The sequence below is a fragment of the Tetrao urogallus genome (genome assembly GCF_951394365.1).
Source record: "Tetrao urogallus genome assembly, chromosome: 5".
Classification (NCBI taxonomy): domain Eukaryota; kingdom Metazoa; phylum Chordata; class Aves; order Galliformes; family Phasianidae; genus Tetrao; species Tetrao urogallus.
In genome coordinates, this window is record NC_136818.1 from 1279138 (window position 1) to 1303513 (window position 24376).

At 49.9% G+C, this 24376-nt stretch overlaps 1 protein-coding gene across 2 annotated transcripts; it reads left to right on the forward strand.

Annotated features, from left to right (window-relative positions):
* Positions 1-306: 306 nt before the first annotated feature.
* Positions 307-22907, forward strand: WLS (Wnt ligand secretion mediator; the record flags this gene model as incomplete). Of its 2 annotated transcripts, XM_079535323.1 has the most annotated exons (12): positions 307-412; positions 8749-9021; positions 15167-15291; positions 16403-16564; positions 17002-17138; positions 17493-17661; positions 17825-17922; positions 18273-18336; positions 18715-18858; positions 20457-20540; positions 22041-22194; positions 22798-22907. In XM_079535323.1, the coding sequence occupies 12 exons, from the start codon at positions 307-309 to the stop codon at positions 22905-22907; spliced, it is 1626 nt and encodes a 541-aa protein (XP_079391449.1). The 2 variants fall into 2 exon arrangements, with proteins under 2 accessions (XP_079391449.1, XP_079391450.1); XM_079535324.1 differs by lacking the exon at positions 8749-9021.
* Between the last annotated feature and the right edge of the window lie 1469 nt (positions 22908-24376).

Here is a 24376-nt window from a genome sequence, read left to right on the forward strand (position 1 = left end):
TACGCGCCCCAGCACGGTGCCGCGTTTCAGAGCGTCGCGGAACCGCTCGGGTCGGCGGGGCCCTCCGGAGGCCACGAGGTCCTCGGCCGCCCCGGGGCCGCCGCACCCCCAGCGCCCGCAGCTCGAACGGCGCGGGGCCGGGCCGGGCGGGGCGGCGGTGCGGGGCCGGGGAGGGGCGGGGGGGCGGCGCCACGTGATGCGCTTCCCCGCTCCTTAAAGCCGCCCGCCGCGCCCGCCCCGCCACAATCACGGCCGCACGGCCCCGCCGGCAATCAGTGCCGCGCCCGGCCCGGCCCCGCCGCCACCATGGCCGGGGCCATCATCGAGAACATGAGCACCCGAAAGCTGTGCATCGTCGGCGGGATCCTGCTGGTGTTCCAAGTGATCGCCTTTCTGGTGGGAGGTCTGATCGGTGAGTGCCGCCGGGGCAAACTTTCTCCCCCCGCCGCGGTGCCGGTGCTCGTTCCGGTGTCAGCGCCGCGCCTCCATGAGCTCATTAGCGCGGCATTGTCGTTAAGCAAACAGAGCTCCGCGGGCCCCTTTGTGCGTGCCGGGCTGGAGAAGGGGCAGAGAAAAGTTTGCCCGGCCTGCTCGCGGCGTGCCTGAAGAAAGGCAGGGGAGCCGTCAGCATGGCGACCGGTGCCGCGGGGCCCTGGAGCTGAACGTACCATCGAACCTTTCTTTTTTTTTTTTTTTTTTTTTTCCCTCTTTATTTTTTTTCACCTCTTTTTTTTTTTTTTTTTTTTTTTTTTAATTGTTAATTCTGCTTTCCCTCGTTCCTTACCGCCTCCCCATCTCCGGGCCGCGGGAGGAGGGAGCCTTCCTGCCTGCGGCAGCACTCGCCAGGCGTAAAGCGATGCTAGCAATCATAAGGAAACCGGGGAGGGGGGATGGAGAGGGGGCCGCCTGTCCCGGGGCTGAGCACCGAACCCGGAGCGCGCAGCGCGACGTCGGATAGCGCTGGGGAATGGAGGGAGAAAGATGGAGGAGGGCGGGCGGGGGGCAGAGCCGGGACTGGCGGTGGTACTGGAAGGCACAGCGGCGGGGATGGGTTGGGGTGGGATGGGATGGGGTGGCTCGGCTCCGGGCGGGGATGGCGCCGCCCCCCGCGGTTCGCTCTCGGGGTTCCCTCGGCCCGGCTCCCCCCAGCGCTGCGGCCCGCGGGGTCCAGCAGCTCGGCCGCGTCCCCTGGCCGCCTCTGCGCTCCGTGGCTGAGACGTGTCGCCCTTTTTGTTGAGGGGAGCGTGGCTGGAGCGTTCTTGCAGCGATCTTCATTTCAGAGGCGCTGAAGAAAGAGCTGCAGCCGGCGTTCCGAGGGCAGGTCCATTGTTCTGCGTTCCTATCCCTGCAAACTGCTGCTCTGTGGGAGCTGGAGAAATTCTGCTAAGTGTAATGCGCAAAACTTTGCTTTCATCCTTCTGGTGCTCGATCACAAAGCAGCCCCTGGCAACATCGGGTTGGAACCTGAGTTTTCTGCTCCTGTAGGCCCAAACCCGCTCGACACCAGGACTGGGTTTTCTGCCCACTTTCTTCTGAAGGAGCTGGTTTGGATGGAGCTGGTTCAGATGCAGGTTACTGAACCCGATGCTGATTCACTGGATGCGTTTTCTTGCCCCATGTTGTGCAGAGAAGCTGTGCTCCATGGTCATAAGGATGTCTTTGTTCCTAGAAGGGTTTTGCAGCAGAGCTCTCCAAGTTCATAAAGCATGAGCTGTGTGTACAGAGCAAACCTATTGAAGGATCTGTTTCTGTCTTCACCTGGGAACAGGTGTGATAAACAGATGTATTTGTGTTCAGGATTGCATGGGCTACACAGGCCTCTTTCTTTCATCTTGAAATTCCTTTGAACCCGAATGGAGCTTGGATCTGCCATACATACACCATACACGCCTCCTGCATTAGGGCCCAGCCCAGTGCTGGGCTCTGGAACCTGCAGGCAGTGTGGCAGTGGCTCAGGGCTCAATGCCTCTTTTAGACCTAGGGTGACGTTTGTTGATCATACAGGGACGCCTTCTGCCTGCTGGCAGGTCCTAGGGGGGTGCTATGGGCAGACCTTCCATGGCTGGAAAACCCCACTTTGAGTCTTCAGGCAGATCAAACTGCGTTATTGCCTCACCCAGACTGGGTCGGTGGCTGTTCTGCAAAGTGCCGAGCCCTCCAGGATGGTGCTGGGACAGCTGCTGGTAGCCTCAGGGCAGGGCTGTGAGTAATGCTGCTCCTGTAGTGCATGGGGGGATGAGAGCTGAGGTGCCACTGAAATAGTGACCCGGTCTGGTTTGATCCAGCACGCCAAACAGACAACAAGAATCCGGTTATTTTAGTTTGTTCAGGTCTAGACAAACCAAAATATGTACACAACGGGAGTGCAGCTACAAAGCGAGCTCTGCCGTTCCTCTAGCAGGGAGTCAGGTCATGTTTCAAAACAATGACTAAGTGCTCTATTTTAACAGATTATTTTGCAAGTAAAAAAATACACAAATGCAACACATTCGTACCTGATACGGCCAGAAAGCTTCGTTCCTCTGGAACTGTGTTTTCTGCCAGTGCTGGTCCTTGATGGAGTTTGTGAACAACAAACTATTTATGCGAGCTTTATTAAACTCGAACGTATTTCTGCTGGCACTTTTGTCCAGGTGCAGAACTTCAATCAGCATCCCCGTGGGCTTTGGTTAGAAATGTGCATTGGCAAAACATGCGATGAAGGCATACAGGAGTCAGAGCTTGCAGAGCAGAGCTCCATCAGCATCTATGGGAGCTCAGTGAAGCTGAGGCATGAGAAGTGCCGTAAGGGGTGATTTTATAGGGCTGTTTCTTTGCTGCTCTCTGGGGAAGAAGCTGCCCCCAAAGCGCTTGGAGGCGCTTCAGATGGCCTCAGGACGGACAGGATTCCCTCTGTCCTGCTCCAGAGCTGGCTTTGTGTACCAGCGCTCAGTAGTGGATACAGCAGCTGACCATACATTCTGCACACGTAACTGGTTGGAGAAGTGAAGGCGTTTATTTCCTCACTGGGATGAAGGCATGCATTTGGGAGCGAGCGGCTCTGCCGCTTCCTTCTCTTGCTTTAAGACCGAGGGGGGGGAAAAAACGGAGTTGTTTTGACTGGAGCCAATAAAACTGCTGCTCGTGTGTCTTGCCCAGAGAGATAATGAGTCATGAGTGCAAATGGCTGAGCAGCTATCAACAATCCCGGCTCATTATCTACATGTCGGGTTTGGCTCCCAAGCAGTGCCTTTCCAGGATTTAATTTCCTTTCCTGGGATTTCATTACCTTCCTTGGGCTGAGGTGGGGGCAGGAGGCAGCACGGCCCACCAGGCCTACCATGGTAGGGAGCGTATGAACAGGAGGGGAATGGCTGCTTATAAGGGAGGATAGTGATAGGACAAGGGGGATGGTTTTAAACTGAGACGGGGAGGTTTGGGTTGGATATGAGGAGGAAGTTTTTCAACCAAAGGTGGTGAGGCACTGGCACAGGCTGCCCAAGGAGGCTGTGGATGCCCCATCCCTGCAGGCATTCAAGGCCAGGCTGGATGTGGCTCTGGGCAGCCTGGGCTGCTGGTTGGCGACCTGCACACAGCAGGGGGTTGGAACTGATGAGCGTTGTGCTCCTTTGCAACCCAGGCCATTCTGTGGTTCTATGGCAGCTTCCAGTGTCCCCTTCAGCGCCCCCCCCCCCCACTCCTCCAGCACAGTGCTGCTCTATGGCCATCAGTGCCAATGCTGTGCCCTGTGCAGTGCATTCCCTGCGCTGCGGCCTTGGCAGAGCTCTGGGAGCGGTGGAGAGCGGACGTGAAAGGTCATTGCTGCCTGATTCCTCTTTGTAAAAGCTGCAACTGTAACAGAATGGGCAAATGTGCCAGGAATTGGCAGTTCCCAGGCAGAGGGCCGTGCTGAGGCTTGGAGGAGTGGGCTGTCAGGGCTGTAAATCCTTTGGGGTAATCTTTTTCTTTATATTTTCTTCTCCCACTTTGCTCACAGTTGCATCACTTTCAAACTAGAGCTCTCTGGGGAGAGCTGTGTCAGAGAAATGCTGTCCCTCACAGCTGATGTACAGCAGGAGCTGCTCCTGCACCTCTCTTTGGTGCTGCCTGCGCTTGGCTTTATCAGATGTGGGCAGGCTGCCCTGCAGGGAGAACTGCTCAGCAGGAAGTGTGCTCTGCAGCAGGTAACAGCCCCGGCCTCTGAAGTCGATGCACCAGTCCTGCAGGTGCCTGGGAAGGAGGAAGGGGTGTCACAGCACTTCTGTGCCAGCTCCAGCCCTCGGGTGTCACCATGGGGATTTGTGTGTCTGACGCCGATGGCACTCATGGCATCTGGGCAGCTGCAGCTCTGTGACAATCAGCTCACGGCTCCTCCTGCTCCAAAGGGGCACCCACAGCTTCTGACTGCAGGGAAGTGCAGAAATCCTGGATGCAGGGTGCAGATGTGGGTTGGGAATCACACAGCCAGGCCGTGTGTGCTTGGACAGGTTCATTCCTACGGCCCAGCAGTGAGAGATGTGCTGGGGGAGGCAGAGCCAGCAGTGCTCATCTGCCCCAGCAGCTCCACTGGAACCACGTGCAGAGATGGTGCCCTTCTGCAAACACCCCTCTCCCTCTTGACCAGGAGTGGAACAGATTTTCCTATTGTGAGCCTTACCTGTACTGCATTGGACAGAAAAAGCAGTTACAGCTCCAGGAGAAGTGGAGTAAAAGGTGATGAAACATCACAAAATATTTGCTTTTCACAAGGGCAAGGGGCTTCTTGGATAGCATGGTAGCTTAACGGATGCTGAGAAGCAGTAGTGAATTAGGAACTCAAAGTAAATCAGTGGGGAACTAAGAACCCAATTTTGGGACAGCAGTACTGAGATTTCCTTTGTTTTAGAGATCCATTCGATTATTTAAATAGACAGCAATTCTGTGTGCAAAATCTGCCGTCAGTCTTAAGAAAAATGGCTTTTATGTAGGCTTGTAAAAACAGTAGCTAGCCTTAAATGAGAGGAAAGGAAGGATTTCTGTGGTGGGCAGTCATTAACACTGGATTGGTAGCAGTAAGGTTAGCGAAGAGGGAGGCACAAAACTTTTGTGCTGTAATAAACATGTATTTATAAGTAAATATAACGTTATTCAGGTTCTCACCGCTCTAGCTGGAAAACCTCAGTCTGTTGGATGATAAATTAGCTTGTTTATTCCTATCCTGCTGTTGGTTAGTGTAATGAAGCAGAAGCCCATTGTGTGTGCTCATTGGGTAGTGATGGCTCTGCACAGAAGGGGGTAATTGAGTAGAAAAGCAGAATGCTCCCGGTGCATGGGAGAAGTTAACACTGCATGAGGTCAGTAGGATTCAAGCTTTAATCAATGTAGACACAATGCAATTGAGATTTTGTAAAGGGTTTGTTTATGGTGCGAGAGCAAGGGTCAGTAGTTAATTGGAAATGCTGTAGGTGTTCTAGATGAGAAGGTGCAAAATATATATCCCAGAGGTAAGGACATGCGTGGGAGAAGAGGATGCTGCTGTGGTGCGTGGGCTGAGCGCCCTGTTTGCAGGGCTAGGGAGGAAGGAAAGATTTGTTTGAGAATTCATTGCATTCATCTTTAACAGGCTGGCCGAGGAAGCACAGTTCTGTAATGTGAAGCTTTGGTAAGCATTTGTATACAAAAAAACCTGAGAATTGTGGGTAGGATTTTGCCATTAATTGTGCTCACGTTGGCTGGGGAATGGGCACTCGCCTTTTTAAGCGGCCGAGCTGGGATGGCTGTCTGTGAACTAAAACGTCTGAAAAACAGATGGAAAAGAGCTGTTTGTTTCACTGAATCTGCCCCTGGCTGAGCAGCTCGAGGCACCTGCAGCCCACCTGCCCCTGCTGGGGAAATGGCTGTCGCTGCTCCCCTGGGTGCGTGGCATGGGATGCTCCGTTCCTGCAGAGCTTGGCCAGGCGGTGTGGGGGTGGAAGCAGAAGGCAGGGCTGGATGCAGGGCTGGTGAGCTGAGAGGTCCCAGCTGTGCGATGGGTGCTCCCTCCTGCTCTGTGTAGTCTATGGGAAGTGGAAGAATTTTGATTCCACTTGAGATGGAGGAGAAAAATCCTCACTGTTTGGCAGTGGGATGGCTGCCAGCGCTGATGAAACGCTGTGCTGAATCAGCTTGCAGGATCTCTGGCTTCTCTGACCACTGCTGTCAGTAGATGTGAAGTGTGCTGAGATGCCTCCTTCAGCTCCTCTACTTTGGAGCATTTGTGTAACCTTGCCATCTTCTGAGTCTCAGATGAATCACAGCTCATGATTCAACACGAGGCTGAGCAGATTGGGATCATTCAAAGCTGAAAGCGATTCGGCTTCTGATTTCCCGTGTCCTTTTTAGGGGCCACTTTGTCCTGCGGACAGAGTTACACCAGCTTGAGCATACAAACTTCCTCATAGGCAATGGCTTGGAGGGTTTCTCGGCACCCATGGAGTGGCCCCAGCCCTGGGAGCCAGGATGTCCTTGGGGCTCCTGTGGGTCCCAGCAGCCCCACAGGGCGGAGGCTGCCTCCAGCCCTGCGGCTGGGGAAGGGCCTGACTTCTCATCCCAGCCAGCACAGCAAGAGCATGGCTGGGGCTTATCTGCTGTTGAGCAAAAAGTGCCATGGCACTATTTCTGGGCAGGCATATATCGCATAATACGTCAGTCAGAGCCACCCCACCTTGCAGCCCACGGATGGAGCAGGCGGAAGGCAGCCTGCTTGGCACCGCTGCCGGCTGCAATCCCTTGATGCTCGCTTTGTTTTGCATAGCACTTTGTAATGCTGTTAGTTGACTTGGCTGCAGTTTCCCAAAGTGTTTTTTTTTTTTTTCCACTGGGTTCAACACTTGCTTGAATGTAATGGGAATGGAGCCAGACAAGTAACCCAAGCCAAGTGCCGACGTTTGTTTGGTGCATGGCTCCCGACAAGAGGAATGTATAGGAATTGTCTCTTGCTCCTCAAAGCTGTAGCTTTGGCAGGGAGATACTTATGTTAGCATGCCAGGGCTTTAAAATCGTAATCAGCCCGTGATGAAAACGTGTATTTATGGCTGTAATGAGCTGCATCAAAGTGGGAAACGTGAGCCTTTCCTGCAGAAGTAACTGTATCTCTTAATTCAGAAATGCCTACTTCTAAATCACATAGATCTTACGAGGTTAAGAAGCTCTGAGAGGGCTTGGCCTGACTATCTGGCTTATTTCTCAGAGCATTCTCCATTCTTGCTCACAGCTGCAGTTTTAGGCACTGCTGTCGGGTTCTGCATCGAGTCATGGTAGAACATTGCGCCGTATGACTTTTGTGTTTAATGCACTGTTGGTCCACATTGAGTACATTCTGTACATTCTGTAACCCTGGGCTTGCAGTGAAGCTATTTTTTTTATTTATTTATTTATTTTTGAATGCTCAATGTATTTTCTTTTACTGCTTCATTCTGGCATCTGAGGGGTGCTGGTGCATTGGCTTGTTCCATTTGTCTCATTGAAGGGCTTGAGTTGGTCCATTGGGTGCCGTTACCTGATGGGGGCTGTTTTTGGTGGGCTGGAATCTGCACAGAAGTCCTGGGCTGGGTGTCAGAGGGATGATGGTCACAGCATGGAAGTAGTTCTGTAGGAGCCCATGGGCTGGCTGGCTGATTGCAGACCATTCCTGGTCTCCTTGGTCCCCTTCTTCCCTGCAGGTGTTGACATCCAGTTGTCTGTTGCACTGCATGCTCCTCCTGCTTTAATTCACGGTGTAGGAATGTTTCAGTGCTCCTCGCTCTTCATTGGAGCACTCTCACATTATTGAATTTGCACCTAACTTTCTAACTTCTCTCTGTTTTCCTTTAAAAAGGGATAGAACAGGTTTGGTCGAACTCAGAACTTCAAAGAAATAAATACAATTCTTTAACAGCTTAAGAAGAGCTTACCTGTTCTTTCTGCTTTCCAAAGCCTGTGAACCTGGAAGAAGTTAGTGAGAGCATGTGATGATGCTTCATAAATAATACTTTGGAAAATAAGACAGCCCTGTTTCAGTGGCAGCAGAATGCATTGCTTTGTGTTGCCTCTTGTGACCAAGGGCTGTGAGGGGCAGGAGAACTGTCGCTGAGCTCTGACTGCTGGCACCCCCAAGTCGCATCGGCTGCAGTCAGAGTTCACCAGTTCTGCAGTGCATGCAGGTAGCACTGAAATGCTGATTTACCAAAGGGCGACAGAAGCAAGGCTGAACTGCCTTCACATAAAGGCTTTGAGGGGCAGAACTGTGTTAGAAAATGCATTTCAGTCTTCAAAAGCCTTTTCTTAGGGAGATGTGAAGGTGTTTGTGCTGGCATTTGGTAGTGGAGGCCTGGTTGATGGCTGAATGCATTTCTCTTCTGCTTTTATCCCTGTTTGCACTCTGCATTTCCAACCATTTCCTCCTGGATGTAAAGCCAGAGCAGGCTGATTGCCCACAGCTTAGCTATCTGATGTGAAGTGTTTGTCATCTCCCTGACACAAGGTGGATGGGTGCCTGCACCCCTGCTGGTGGGGCAGGGCAGCTCTAGGAGCAGTCTCAGAGGATTCCCAGTGCTTGGGCTAAATTCTGTTTTGATAACACTGCAGAGTCAGTAATACATCTGCAGGCATAATAAGGCTAACTAACTGTGGGATCAAGGAGCTGTGAAGGAGGATCGCTGGATGCATTTGTTTTGAGTTGCCTTCAAATAGCTGAAAAGGGAGCTGCGTGTTTCGGTGGGGAAACCACTGCACAAGATGCTGATTCTAAAAGCACGATTCTTTCACTTGCAGCTCCCAGCCCCACTACAGCTGTTCCTTACATGTCAGTGAAGTGCATTGATGTAAGAAAAAACCACCACAAGACCAAGTGGCTGATGCCCTGGGGATCCAACCCCTGTGAGAAGCTCAAGGACTTTGATGAGGCGGTCAGCAGGCAGATCGAGGCCAATGACATCGTGTTTGCTGTGCACATCCCTCTCCCCAACAAGGAGATGAGCCCCTGGTTCCAGTTCATGCTCTTCATCATGCAGCTGGACATCGCCTTCAAGATGGACAATGACCTGAGTAAGTTGCACCCTGCCCTTTATTACTTACTGTACATAGGCTTTGCAGCATCAGTTTCATGTTGCCTTTATGCAGTACCATATGCTAATTGCTGAGTGCCCAAACGCAGGGGGACAATGCAGAAAGGTGGATGTTAGCAATGAGATGGTACAGTGTGGGCCCTTCCATAACCCAGGTGCTCAGGGCCCCATCCATGGCTTGGGCACCTCCAGGGATGGGGCACCCACAGCTCTGGGCAGCAGTACTGGGGCCTCCCCGCCTTCTGAGGGAAGAACTTTCCAGTAATATCTAACACAACCCCCTTCTTTTAGTTTAAAACCATTCCCCCTTACGTTATTGCTCTCAGACTGTGTAAAGTTAAGACCTCCCCTGGTTTAAATTCAGCAATTTGCTTTCATAGTGTGCACTCTTGTGTGTATATATATATATTTATTATTTTTTTTATATTTTTTTATTTTTATTTTATTTTATTTTTTCAGTTTTCCCAGGTAGTTCATGTTGTGGAGTGCCCAGCTTGCAGTAGATCAAGTCCCTGTGAGGGCAATTTTTGCCTCCAGTCATATAGTGATAGAATCACTGAGGTTGGAAAAGACCTCTGAGATCATCCACTCCAACCATCCACCTCCCACCAGTATTTCCCACTGAGCCATGGCCCTTTGTACAACTTCTGAGTGTTTCATGAACGCAAGACAGGTTCTGTCAGGTGCTGAGATGCATTTGTGCTTGGGTTGGATTTGAGAAATGTGGATGCAAAGTAGTTCACCTTGAAGTTGCAGTGGTCAAAATGAAATGGCCAAACCACACCAGTATGGGAACCATGGAAGAAGCTGACTTACTGGGATTTACCCTGTGCCTGGGAGAAGGTGAAGTGTAACACACACACACACACACACACACACACACACACACACACACAGTCTGCTCTGCCCCTTACCAAAAGACAGCTGTAGGTGTGTCTGTGTGTTCTGAAGTTGTGGAAAATCCCTCTCTTAACAATTACAGCCCGACAGCAGTCAAACAATTTGCCTCTCAAACTGGGCTGAACTGGGGCGTGGGCAGCTGTTTTGCTGGAGCAGCCATGTAGCTCATGGTCACCAAGAGAAGTTAAAAACTGGGCTTTCTAAAGCTTGCAGATGCTCTTAACCCTATAATCATCTCTAACATATAGAGAAGCTTTGTGCCTTCCTTACTTCCCAGGCTTCACCGGGCCGCTGCACAGAGCCATCACTGTTCTCAGGCTGGAAGCACTGAGCTGGAATAAGCACCTGGCCAGCACCTGGGGCAGGCTCTTAAAATGCTAAACGAGCTTTTTGACAGTCATTTCTCCTGCAATTGCAGAGCCTTTCCTTCCTCTTCTTACTTAAGCAGCTCGGTGACCGACTCCTTCAAGGCTGGAACTGAAAGGTTGAAAGCAGAGCAGGTGGTCTGATCTTGTTTTGGGGGTGGGCTGTCCCAGTCCCCAGCGTTGGGGGCTCAGTTGGGGCTGCTGGTGCTCCCAGATTGTGAGAAGTGTTTGGAGAGAGGCATGCCAATACTGTGCATTGTGTGAGCTTACTGGCACATCCTGAAGGTTTCCTTTCATTGGCTGAAGAAAGCTTAGAAATGCTGCTTTCCTCCCCTTTTTGTCAAGCTGAAGTTAGATGCAAATGAAGTGTGAAGTCTACAAAACAAGCGAATAACGAATAACGCTTCTTGCTTGCTTTAAAAAAAGAAAAAAGCAAGGAACTTCTTAACCTAAAATAATTACGTGTGTCTGAATCTTGCTGCTAACTTAGCTTCGAGAGCTTCACTTAATGTACAATAGGAACTGGCTCTGCAGAGCAGGAGGGATCACCTAACCTCCTCTTTCCCAGTGACACAGAATGATGCCCCTGTGCACATGGGAGATTTGTTTTCGACTCACTTTCTGACCTGCACTGCCACAGGTTTGGGCTGTTTGCACTTAATGGGGTGCACCAGCCCTGCTCAGAGCTGGGTGTCAGCTACAGGCACCTGTATTTGTCAGAGGGCAGAACAGTATGGTATGTATCAAGTTTTCTGTCTCCAGAAGAGTGTTTACCTCTCTTTTTATATCCAGTGAATTTAAAATATTAATAAGTGAGAGACTTCTGGCTGCTTTGCTTTAGAAAGAAATTGTGCACAGCTAGCTGCATGTTCCTGTTCAAATCTGTGTGTTTTGGGTCTGTGGTAGGTTTTGTAGTTTTTGAGTTAGTGAAGTGTGGAAGCATAATGCAAATGATAGTGAAGTTTCTTCTGTTTGCTTACATGAGCTTCTTCCCAGATAGCTGGATTAGCATGCAGCTGGCACACAGCTGTCTCCCAAACAAATTCTGTCTTTTTAGACTATTGTAATAGGAGGGAAGATGCCCTGAGTACTGTGCTAGAGTGAATCCTGGGGGAGTTTTGGGTACTGCACAGTCAGCAGTAAAATGCACCAAAACTCTGGCAGTGCTGAGAGCACGAGAGGCACAAAGCAGCCCCATGCCTGCGTACAGAACCAGGCACACCTCAAAGATGCCCAGTCCACCCCCCCTACGTCCCTCAGTGCCACATCCCCACAGCTCTGCAGCACCCCCAGGGACAGTGATTCCCCTCACAGCTGGGTAGTTGTGCAGTGCTGAGCATTCATTGGAGAAGAGCTGTTTCCTAACAGTCCTGTGACGGGGGTATCAGATCTCCAGGCTGGGAGCCCCAGCAGGATGGCATCTTCTCATGGTTGGCCATCCCTGGAACACACAGATAGCGAGACCAACCAAACACATCACAAAATGAACACAGGCAAGCTTGGAAGTGTTTTCAGTTAAACCCATGATGCTGGTGAGGGTGTCACTCTGCTTCCGACCCCAGAGCTGGTTTGCCAGGCTGTGGATGACCCAGGCACTATCTCCATGCTCTGTGCTGGCCAGGATTGCTGAGGCTTTGCAGTGCACAGCTCTGGCTTCTGGTGCTGGATAAGCAGATCTCTGTCTGCATATTCATACCTTTTGTTTTGGGAATTTCTGGAGGATCTTGTTTGGCATGCATGGAGGAACCAAGCAATGACTTTCCTTGAATGCCTTAGCATCTGAAAGGCGGAGTGTAGGTGCCTGCCAGCTTGTCCTCCTCCTTCCTTCCGCGGTTCTCCCCCTCCTGCTGTGCCTCAGCCTTGAATAATTAAAACACTGCGCTCTGTCCCTGCTTTTCTGAGTCTGTTCTCAGCCTGAATTCACTTTTTTTTCTTTCCTTTTTTTTTTTTTTTTTTTTTTTTTTAAAGCAAAATAACAAATTGTTTGCTTATCTGTCGGCAAGGTGGCAATACTCACCCTGTACCACTGGCCAGAGATCTCTTGGGATGTGTCTGCTCTCACGCTTTCTGGTCCCAGAACTGTCCCATATGGGTTTGTGTGATGGGGTTGAAGATGCCAGAGGTGCCTGGAGGTGGACGCCTCCATGGAACAGTGGAGTACAGCAATAGGAACTCTTCCTCACTCAGTTTCAGCCGAACAGCAAGTCGTGGTCCTTGGTTGTTCCCCTACAGAGATGTATGCATTGATCCCCAGGGAGGGTATTCACACCAAACTCTAATCTAAGGGGAGATGTTACCCTGATATAGAGAAAGATGGAAATTCAGGCATGGATGGTAATCTATCATTTCACAAACATACGCTGGTATATATTTTCTGCTGTCTGGTTTTCATCCTCAGTGGCAGCAGCAACACTTGGATTACAGAGATGAAATAACGAAAGCTGGTTTTGTTGGATTTAGTCCCAAGCATTCCAGTTGGTTTTATGGCTTCTGAAATGGAGTTTGCAGTTCTTTCTAATTGGGCCAAGTTCAACCTTATGTTCCCATTTATCTGTTTGCACTGGTCTTCTAAATAGCGGATCTGAGATGGCAACTGCTTGTTTCATGGAAACCTAATCAGTGCCTGTGGGAAGGAGCTCGATATCAGTCAAGATGGTATAGATCACATGTGTGCAAAAAAAATGCACAGAAGAATCGAGTTGCATCCACATTAAGACCTAACAGAACCACCTCCAAACGCTACACAAATAGCAAGCTGAAACCGCCGATCCCATCCACGGCCCTTCCCATCATTTTGGATGGGCATGCCACCACGTGGTCCCCACACAAATGGCTGAAGAAGTTGACGAATATATGGGATGTGCATATCCCATACACACAGTTCTTTGTGGATGTGCAAGGTTCCCCTGCAGCATTATGAAGGCCAGATTCTTTTGGAGCAGCAGAGCGTTCTGTGCTGCACTTCAAAGCTCACCAAGCGCTCGTGTTTCGTTGCAGCCCGTTCCTGCACACAGCCCTTACTCAGGAAGCTCTGGTTGGTGCCCACAGCTTTGCACACCTTCCTCATCCCCCTGCACAGGGCAGTGGGACGCGTGTGTGTGTGTGAGCTCACCCACAGGCTGCTGGCCTGGAGCCACAGGCACGCTGCTGCATGTTTCCAGGGTCCTGCGAGCGTGAGCGATTAGCAGCAGTGAAAGTGTGAGCAGCTTGCAGCAGGAGCAGCGTTTGGGCCCTGGCACAGCGAGCAGCAGGGCACGTGAAGCTCCAGCAGCTCTCTGAGGGGCTGCTGATGGATGGAAGCAGCTAGGTTGTAGCACGCACATGCTGCAGAACACGTGCCTCTTTCAGAGCCTTCCCTTGGAGCTGTGCCTGGTAAAGAGGAGGATTTTACATCTGGTGGAGCTGGTACAGGCTTGCCTTGGGTTTTTAAGCTGTTTGTGTTGCTGCTTGGCAGACTTCAGCTGTAACTCTTTCAGTTTCATGAGCTGACTCGCTTAGAGTCCCTCAGTAAGTGTTCTAGCCTCATTTCTTCCTTACAGCAAGATCCTAGCAAGAGCATTTTTAAAGGCCATATTCCCAATATTCTTCCTAGGAAGAGGTCCAGGGGAGACACGAAGCCCAGGAACCCTCCCCTCCTGATTCATTATTTGCCCCTCTAGTTTTCCCTCCAGGTAAGGGAGAGTATGAACATGCTGTGTGGTTCTGTAGCTGGATGCATCAGCTCTGCGTGTTTGATGTGCAAGCTGGTGCCTCTGTGCAGGAAGAAAGCAGTCAGTGCTGGGTTGGGGGGGACCTCAAAATCCTGATGTAGAAAGGCTTCACTTACATGGTATGTGTAGGAGTCATTTCTGAGGTTGCAGCCTTTCCTTTTTCCAGCAAGCACAACATAGCTATGTTGCAATTTTTCTCTTTTTTCCTTATTCCTTTTTTTTAAGGTACTTGGGGTAATGCTTTCACATCACTCCGAGAACCGTGATTTACCTTCTGAGAGCAGTTGTGGGCAGTTTTAAGTGATTTGTGCTTGCAGTGCATTGTGACTCTCCAGCAGTGTCTCCATGACCCCTTCCCCACCCGAGGATCAGTGCAACCCTTTTATTCTTCCATTTAAGATCTCTGGCAGAAAACTGCTGTGTTAAGGAGCGTATTCCAGGCCTTTTTATTTTAGGTGTTGGGCCTTAATATTTATGGTAGGTGATCTACATCCAGCAGAAACCCAGCATTACGTTGATGGATGACTAGTGCTATCAGTCCAAATGAACAAGGGGTACCACTAGTTGCATAGTTTCTCCTTTACACGGTTCATCTAACTGTGTACAGCACGTGCAGTTGTGTGGTTCATCTTATTTTGTGGCTTTCTGTAAGCAAATGCTGCTTCAGTGTCAACTGGAAGCAAATGCTGTGATGCAGTCTGCCATGTCCTGATGTGGAAGGGGCTGTTGTGTACCCCTGTGCTGCCTGCAGCAGCAGTGTGTGCCAGCCTGTCCTTCTGTCCCCCTGCCAGCCCGCAGTGAGGGCTGCTGATGGCTGGCTGCCTGCCTGCCTCCCTCTCTGCAACTGTCTGGATTCCAGATTATTGCTCCTAATGCTGCATGAATAAGTAATGCTCTTCACCCACACCCATAGCACAGCTATGTCATGGTATGTCAGCAAGATGCCAGAGCTTCAGGTTCTTTCTTCTCTACCATAGAGGAGATAAATGTTTTGGTAAAGATCATTTGAACTGTGACATTTGGAATGCAAAAATTTCCATCCTTTGTAACTATGTGCCTCTCATAGGTCCTTTCAGCATGCTGGGGCTGTCCTACCTTTGTGGTGGTCTGTACCACTCCTAAGAATCTCCATGTTTCCTCTCTCTTACAGAAGAAAATGCAGAAATTACCCTGGATGTGTCCTTAGCGTATCGAGATGACATGTTTAATGATTGGGAAGAAATAGCACATGCAATAGAGATCAGGAAGCTGAAATGCACCTTTGGCTCCCCAAAAGTAAGGTGTTCTGGTGGTGCTGGAGGTGGGGAGGTGTGGGAGAGCAGTGGGAATTGTTCTCTTGCTTTTCTTTCTGGTGTTTCTTAGAATTGTTCACCTGTAGCTTTCCAGCTTGTTGCCATTCTTGGCTCCAAAGCTTTAAAAATCGAATGAGCTCCACATGCAATCTGGTTCTGTTTGGTGATGTAAGAGATGAGGTCAGACAGTAGGTAAGAGAGGTGTGAGGTCAGTGCATAGATCCAGCTGCAGGCAGAGTCTGAGGCTTTAGGATCTGTGTACCCCACACTGCTCTAAAGCAGTTAGACCTTTCTGTCTCCTGCTTCTGTGATGCACAAAAGCTTGTTATTCAGGAGTGGCAAAGAAGCATACTGCAGCGCTCACAGAATGTGGCAGGGTGGGAGTTTCTTAAAATAACTAATAATGCCTCAAGCTACAAAGCTTATGCATAAAAGCTACAAAGCTTATAAGTAACGAGCACAACGAGCAGTGAGAACAGAGCATCTTGTTTGAATATGTATTTCTTTTCATGCTGCAGACTGTAATTCCTGTGCTGAAATCAATCTGGTGTCTTCGGCATGCTTTTCAGCCCTATGCCTTGTTCTCCTGTCTCATAGTCTCTCTCAGAAGTTCACCTCTACCTCCAGTACCCCTTTGCTCTTCCATAGAGCCATACGTGCACAGTAAATATGTATAAGGTGTGGAGGGGAGTGCTGCTGGTAAAACAGGACTGCAGACACTCCAAATTCAATCATGTGGGAGAGGTTGCAGATTTGGCTCAAGCTATATTTGCTGGTGGAGGTACTTTGGGTCCCAAAGTAATCTTCCATCTTGAAAGGCTGCACTTACTTGAAGTTGGGCTTAGGAGCCTGACATGTGAACCTGTTTGAGTTTGAATGCTATCGACTCAATGACCCAAAGCAACAGAAAATCAAAGGAAAAAGATCCCTGCGTCCTCAAAAGGCTGTGACCCGAGGCTCTCCCCAGGCCTTAGGATAGGATGGGAATGAGCAGGTGATCTCAGCACCAGTGATGCTCGGTTCGCTGCTGGGGCTCGCGTGGCCGTGCGCTGTGCGGGGCGCAGCTGACTGTGCTGCCACCTCCCTTTCTTTAGACCCTGGAGTCTGAGGGCCGTCACTACGACTGCGACTTCCTTCCCTTCATGGAGATCGGCAGCGTGGCTCACAAGTACTACCTCATCAACATCCGCCTGCCCGTGAACGAGAGGAAGGGCATTAATGTGGGCATCGGGGAAATCAAGGACATCCGCCTGGTGGTGAGCCGGCCGCTGCTGGTGGCTGCAGACGGCGGTGGGAGGACTTGTGTCTGGAGAGCTGCATTAATTTGGCCTCTGCTTTTCCCACCCGTGGTGACTTAGCTGCATGAGTATCTTGTTACTTGTCTGAGAGCAGTTCTGTCCGTTTTTTTCCACGCTGTGTCAGAAGTGCCTCTCTGACCGCTTTCTGCCTCATGATGGAAGCTGTGGGTTTTGGCTTTTGTTTCCGGGACTTCTGAGGCCTCCTCAGATGGTCTGGGTGCTAAGCAGGCAGCTGCTCCCTTCCTGTCTTGGCCAGACCACGACTTTCAAAGGGTGCTTGCATCTACGTGTGCTTGCGCAGTAAATGCATGCCTCTCCTGCCAGCTCCCGTAAGCATGAACAGTCATGATACCAAAAGTCATACAGATGTCACACTGCACCTTGTTTCTCCTCAGGGTATCCACCAAAACGGCGGCTTTACAAAAGTGTGGTTTGCCATGAAGACCTTCCTCACCCCCAGCATTTTGATCATCATGGTCTGGTACTGGAGGCGGATCACGCTGATGACGCGCGCTCCTGTTCTGCTGGAGAAGTGAGTGAGGGCACTGCGCTGGGAAAGGTGGCCCTGAGGCAAAGGAGATCCATGCTGAGCAGCTCCTGACCGTGCCAGTCAGTGTGCCAGGCAGGGCAAACAGCTGAGGATCGGGAACTGTCTCTTCTCCCTCCTGTCCACTCCAGTAGATGTCCATAGCATCTCTCTTCTGTTACACAAACCCCCCAGAAAAGGAATAGCTGCATTTACCCCAGAGGAGCTGAGTCCCTCCTTGAAAATCTGCTGCCGCTGCCCAGTGTGGGGTTTTCTTGTCCCTTGCTGGGAGCAGCTCTGACTCTGGCTCCAGGTCCCCTCCTTGCAAACTGGACAGAGATGGTGTTTCTGTCTCTGCAGGGTCATCTTTGCTCTGGGAATTTCCATGACATTCATTAACATCCCAGTGGAGTGGTTTTCCATCGGATTTGACTGGACTTGGATGTTGCTCTTTGGAGACATTCGACAAGGCATTTTCTATGCCATGCTGCTGTCGTTTTGGATCATCTTCTGTGGAGAGCACATGATGGTGGGTATGACAGGACAGAAGGCGTTTCCGTGCCCCCTTGTAGCAATACCAGAATCCCTCGGTGGGCATTGCAAACGGTGCTCTGGGGACTTGTTCCAGGGGAGAGGACTGCAGGCTAACTTGTTCTTTCTCACGTCTTTTCTCCTCCCCATCCTTCCATTAGGACCAGAATGAGCGGAACCGCCTCTCGGGGTACTGGAAGCAGGTTGGACCCATAGCTGTTGGCTCCTTCTGCCTCTTCATCTTTGACATGTGTGAGAGGTAGGTGTCACTGCCCTCCAGCCGCATGCCCCAGGAGCCTTCCCTGAGCAGTGGGCAGATGTTGGTGTCTGACTTCAAGCACATAGGTTTACGGTGCCTTGGGAGCAAGGAGCTTGTGGGTGGATGTGCAGCCCTGTCTCATGAGGAGGGAGTAGACTCCTAGTGAAGATGCTGAGGCTTTTGGGCTCCTCACATCTGTGCATCTTGTCCTGTAGGACATGCCTCCCATCTCTGTGTCCTCCCCCACAGGGACAAGCAGCAGGGGCAGCTCTCTGCAGACTGCAGAGCAGATGTGGAGTTCTCTGTAAGCCTCTTGGCTTCTATGACAGCTCTGTGTCTTCTTTTTGCAGGGGAGTGCAGCTGAAAAATCCCTTCTACAGCATCTGGACCACTGAGGTTGGCACAGAGCTGGCTGTATCCTTCTACCCAATCCAGGCCCAGCACACATTGTTGGTGGCTGAGGGAGGTGGGCTTGCCCTGTGGGTGCTGCTGCCTGATAGCTGCAGCCATAGGAGGCCTTTTTCCTCCTGGCTGGTCAGAGCCGGGCACTGCAGGGTCCCACGGTGGACAATGAAGCCGTAGTGGGAGGTTTGGTGCCAGATGCTGGGACTGGTGCTGTGCTTGGAGACATCGAAATCTGTGAGGCAGCACAGGGGGTCCAGGTCCTGCTGTTGACACAGACTTCCCACCAGGAGGTTAACAATGACTCTTGGGATCATGTTGGAAGAAGTGAATCACCCAAATAATCTTTTCTGTTATTTCATGCCATTTTCTTTTGACTCTGCCACTCAGATGGCCTTTATTATAGTCGCAGGAATCTGCTTGTGCCTCTATTTTCTCTTCCTGTGTTTTATGGTCTTCCAAGTGTTCAGAAACATCAGTGGAAAGCAGTCCAGCCTGCCAGCAATGAGCAAGGCCCGCCGCCTGCATTACGAGGTAGTCACTCCTTGCTGCATGGAGCCTTTGTTTTTAAAATGGCTTTTCACCTGAGGGCTCTACTGAAACCTTCACTGTTACTGCAGGCCTGAGCTGGGAGGTTTGATCCTCGTTGGTTTTCTTATCTGCTCAAATCTCCCAGCTGCCTTTTTGTTCCCTTTGACTGCCATGGCATCTCTTTCTTTCTGGGGGTCTCTGGCTGTGATCGTTTTAATCTCTCAGGGTATGTAAACCAGCTCTTGGTTTTTCAGTGGTGGTTGTCTCCCAGCTTGCTGAACTCTGTTGGGGGATAGATTAAAATTGCCCATACCCCCATTTAAAGTGATGAAAGTGCTCCCTGGTTTCTCCTTATCTAACATTAATTATTATGTTTAATGGTAAATATTACCAACACCACCCTCTTTTTTTAATGACATGAATTCAGATTTATGGGGTTGTCTTTTCCTAACCAAAGAGCAGGAGGGAAACTGTCACACTAGGGTCAAAATCAGATGCATTCAGCTTATTTTCCCCCCTCTGTAGCCCCTGAGTCTTGTTTCTGTCCTAGCTCTTTACCTGCTGTGCAGCATGAGCAGCTCACTTCAGGTACTTGAGCTGAGAGAGCCTGTTGTTTTCATGGCTCTGTAAACATCTGTGACCAGCATCTTTCTGTATAGTATGGTCAGCTTTCAGCAGGTTGGTTATCACTCCTCAGGAATGCACGTGAACACTAGAAAATGGCACTTGATAGAATTTGCACCAGACATTTAGCATTTTTTCCATCTTTCCCTTTAGCAAGAGGCAGAGGATGTTAGCTTTTGTTATAGAGCTGTTGTGGCCGTAGAGCCATCTGGCAAGCACGAGCCTGGTCTGGGAAAGTAAAACTAATGGTCATTTATTGTTACTCTGTAGCCCAGTAATTGTGTACGCACAGATGTTACCATCAGAATTCCAGAAGTTTAAAATATACGAATATTTTTAAAGCAAAAACTTAACTGGCAAAAGCAAATGCAGAATACGGTAGGATTCCCAGCTGAGAGCCTTAAATAGTTCGTCTTGCTTTTTGCATTGCAGAAGAATGTAAATTGTAATTCTGGTGAGCGTTCAGCACTGCTGCAGCTTCCTGCAGGCTCTGGGGTGGGAATTGGCCCAGCAGACCCCTGCCATCACAGCTCAGTGTCCTGTTGTCTTGCTAAAACCTGAATACTGCGCAGTGTTTGCTTAACAGAGACTGGGAGCCCTCAGGTAGGCTGTCCCGTGGATGGAACCCGTAGCTCAGCCTGCCCTGCCTCCTCTCCCACGTTAACTCTTCGTCAATCAGTCCCAAAAGCAGCTGTAATGGAAAGCAAGAGCTGTCAGGACACGCACGGCCCGCTCGGAGCATTGGGGAGGAATGCAGACGTGTGGGGAGCGGAGAATATTGGCTGTCATGAATGCAGCGCAGAGGAGTGGGTGGAGGTTGTTTTGGTTTGGGGTTTCGTGGGTTGGACCCTTTTTTTCTTCTTTCTTTCTTTCTTCCTTTTTTTTTTTTTTTATCCTTGCGTCCTTTACATGCTAAAAACAAGAACGTGTTTTTGTGGATTCTGTTAATGTGACCGGTGACATTTCTCTCCAAACAGGGGCTGATCTTTCGGTTCAAGTTCCTGATGCTCATCACCCTGGCCTGTGCAGCTATGACAGTCATTTTCTTCATCGTGAGCCAGGTGAGTGTGACAAAACCCAGCTGTGCTGGGGAATCTCACCCCCAGTTTCTCCAGTGGCTGATGAGGTGGAGTCACTTGGGGCTCAGAGAGACCAGGTGTGCATCTTGTAGGCACGTTTGGTAATCAGTCGCTTTTCAAGAAATTGTTTTCGTGTATTTGAAACACTGCCATGAAATTGCTTCAGCTGAAAGTTCCCCCGAGGCCTTTGGCTCGCAGGCTCTGTTGTTTTTTGAAATATCACCCATTTCTGAGAACTCAGCAAGAGCAAAATCGTTCTGTTCACATTAAAAGAATCTGGTGGCTTTCTGTACCCACAAAGAAATGCCAGAATTCGGTCTTTCCGGGCTCTGACTTTACAACCCTGTTGTTTCTAGCAGGATATATACCTACTTATTCTGAGCTATGATGCAGTCTCTCTGCATCATGCATGAGCTTATATAGCTGTTTAAATATACTTTGATGGTTTACTTCAAGTAACAGTTTGTAGTTAAGATTGCATCTGTTTCAAAGCTGCCATTTATGGCTGTTCCTAAGCATAAGCAGCTTGCAGCTTCAGGAGAACAGTGGTGTACAGCCTTGCAAATCCAATCCAATGGAATTATCCCTGGAGGAGTAGGTTCTCTTTCGCTGCCCTGCTTATGCTGTGGGGTACATGGTGGGTCCCAGTGGCAAACACAGTAGCAAAGGATTTTGTTCTTAAAAGCCTGCTAGGCTGAAGCAGTCCTTAGCAATGCCAGTTGGTGATTTGGTTCATCACTGAGTATCGGTGACTTTAGGTATAACACAAAGGCTCTTGTCCAGCAGCTCTTTTCAAGGTGAGCTTTTGTCTTCCCCTGAAGGCGAGGTTGTGCTGCTGTGGCTTCTCTTTGGAGCAGAATGTCCTGTCATTTTCATATCAGGAGAAGGCATGCTACTGTCACGTGTCATTTTCATTAATGGAAAGACAGCATTTCAGTGCGAATGGTCCATGTAATATTAGCATTGGTTGGGTAAATCTTGACAAATCCCTGTGTGTTGAGGGCTGCTGCAGGCAGCCTGGGCCTTATAAGAGAGAGGCAGCAGGAAGGCACCCAGCACATCACTCTTGGCATTATTCGTGCCACTTCCCCTTGTATAGAAGGTCTATTTATAGAAGTCTCATGTTCTCAGATGTAAGTGGCTGTCTCTGAGGTACTGCCCTTTCTGTGGCGGCCTTCGCTGAACACATCAGCTGTGGCAGCCACGTATTGCAGAACGCGAGGGATTTGATCTCGTGTAAGAATGATAAACTAAAGAAAGCCTGATGCAGTCCCATTGTAAGCAGTGTTTTTTCCTTGCAGACTGGGACTGAAGCAGAGAATTCCAGCCTAGCTGCACTGCTTTGTACCTAGAGCCCTGGTCTCACGGAACTGACACTTCTCTCATTTCTCCAAGTTGGAGCTGTAGCATCACATCTGCATTCTAGCAGGCTGAATTCATAGCTCAGCTAACTCAGCTAACTGACTGCTTTCTGATGGGCAGGTGACAGAAGGCCACTGGAAGTGGGGGGACATCACGATACAGGTGAACAGTGCCTTCTTCACCGGCATCTACGGGATGTGGAACCTCTATGTCTTTGCACTCATGTTCCTGTATGCGCCGTCGCACAAGAACTACGGGGAGGATCAGTCGAATGGTAAGTGGCCCCGAGTGCTCTGTTTGCAAACGTTACATTGGAAGAAAGATGTAAAGTGGGTGATGCTTTTTGTGCATCCTTATTGGCAAAGTTGCACATCCAGCACACTGAAATGTTGTGCAAATGACGGCTCGTTCTTCAGAGCACTGTTGTCTTAGCAGACATCTAATTATTGACTAGGTTAGACAGGTTTAAGTATTAGCCATAGCTGTCTTAAAATCTCGTGGCTTGGTTTTTTGTACTTTTTGGTGTTGCCCAGTTGTAACCGCATAGCTCCAAAACGAAGGGAACAGAAACTTGGGCAAGTGGAGAGTGGCAGTGCTCTTGTTTGCCTTTCAGTGACCTACAGTAGCACTGAGATCTTCCTCTGCCCACACGCTGGCACTGTAATGGCCTCAGATAAAAGTATTCACACAAGGACAGAATGGGTTGGAAGGGCCCTCAAAAATCACCTAGTTCCAATCCCCTGACACAACGTTTGTAGAATAGCCCGTGGCTCAGCTAATTCCTGAGAGCCCGGAGCGAGTAAAACAGATCTTTTGCCTTGGAACCGTGCAACGGTGCATTGTGAGGACCATCTGATGGCATCGCTGTGTTTTGCAGGTGACCTGGGGGTGAGCAGCGGGGAGGAGCTCCAGCTCACCACCACCATCACCCACGTGGATGGCCCCACAGAGGTTTATAAGCTGGCTCGCAAGGAGGCTCAGGAGTGACACCGAGGGGTGCAGTGGCAGGCACAGGACGACGCAGTGCTCTCCTGCAGGGGCCGTGTCTGATGTACCTTGCCTTTTAAGCACCACAGCTTGTGTATTTTCACAGAGCAGTGACACCGAGCAGAACATTTGTAAACTTTAATATGGTGTAGTTATTTCTGGGGGAGGGCTGTGTATATTGTGTTACTCTCAAGCACATAAATATCTGCTAGAAAAGCATTAATGTCGCAAAGTCGCACATTCAGATGTTAGGAGGTGGCAGACCTGACCTCAAGTTTTTGTTGGGCAGCACAAAGCTGGTGCTGATGGCGAGTGGATGAGCACTTCTGCTCTTCTCCTTGTGTGTGACTTCAAACAAGGGCTCGGGATGGCCTCATTTTTCACAGAATCATTAAGGTTGGAAAAACTCATCAGGTCCAACCATTGACCCATCCCCACCGTGCCCAGTAAAACATTAAAAATAAAGAGGCTGCCTGTTTAAGTCCTAGAAGAAGAACCCCCGTGCTCCATCAGTGGGCTTCACACCTGTTTGTTGAATACAGGGGAATGTGAAAACCAGATTGCAGGAGCAGCGTGTGCTCCTGCCCCAGTCCTCATTGACCCGAGCTGTGGGCGGTGTTGGGTGCCCCGCTGCAGGTGAAGGCACTCATCTGCTGCTGTGTCTGAATGACTGAAATCACTGTAGCACAGACGTGCTGAATGCTACTTCCAGAAGTCCCTTTGGATGGGTTTGGATACTTGAACTGGAACACTGAGCGTTTTTGGTAAGTTTGTGTTTTTGTGAGGTGGGATGCTGGTGCTCCTGTACTGCTAGTGCAAGTGCTGGGGCCTTCAGCTCAGGTGGCAGAGTGAAGCTCATGAGCCACGTGCTGGAGGAAACAAGTGCTAGGCAGAGCAGCAGGACGTATGGCAGCAGATCTGTCACACAAAGTGAGTTAAATGTACGCACGCAGCCCCAGCTCCTGCATTTCCCTCGGCTGAGCGCTCGACTTTGCAACTTTAATGTTCTTCTTAGGCTGGGTTCTTATGTGATATTTATGTTGTTCCCATAGATGTGTCCATGGTTTCTTTTACAGCGTAGTATAGCATTGCATTTTTGTAAAGGCTCTTTACAGATGGGGCATTGCAGCTTTCAAACCAAATTTTGTGTCAAACACTAACAACTTGTTTACGGGGCGTGTGTATGTGTGAGCTTTTTGTGTGTGTGTGTGTGTGTGTGTGTGCGTCTCCTTTTTTATTTCTTACTTCCTAAGCCCTACTCATATGTCTCAGAAATAGTTCCTGGATCTTATTAAAGTATATCCTTTTTTTGTTTAGGTTGAGTTCACTTTTTACAGAATGCTTTTAAGCAACCTGGAAAACATGTAGATTTGTTAATTTAAATAAAATATACAATATTGTGGTTTTTGCAGGCCTGGTCAATGGCTGCAGAGCTACAGCCTTCCCACTAGGGTTGCTCCTTGCATTTG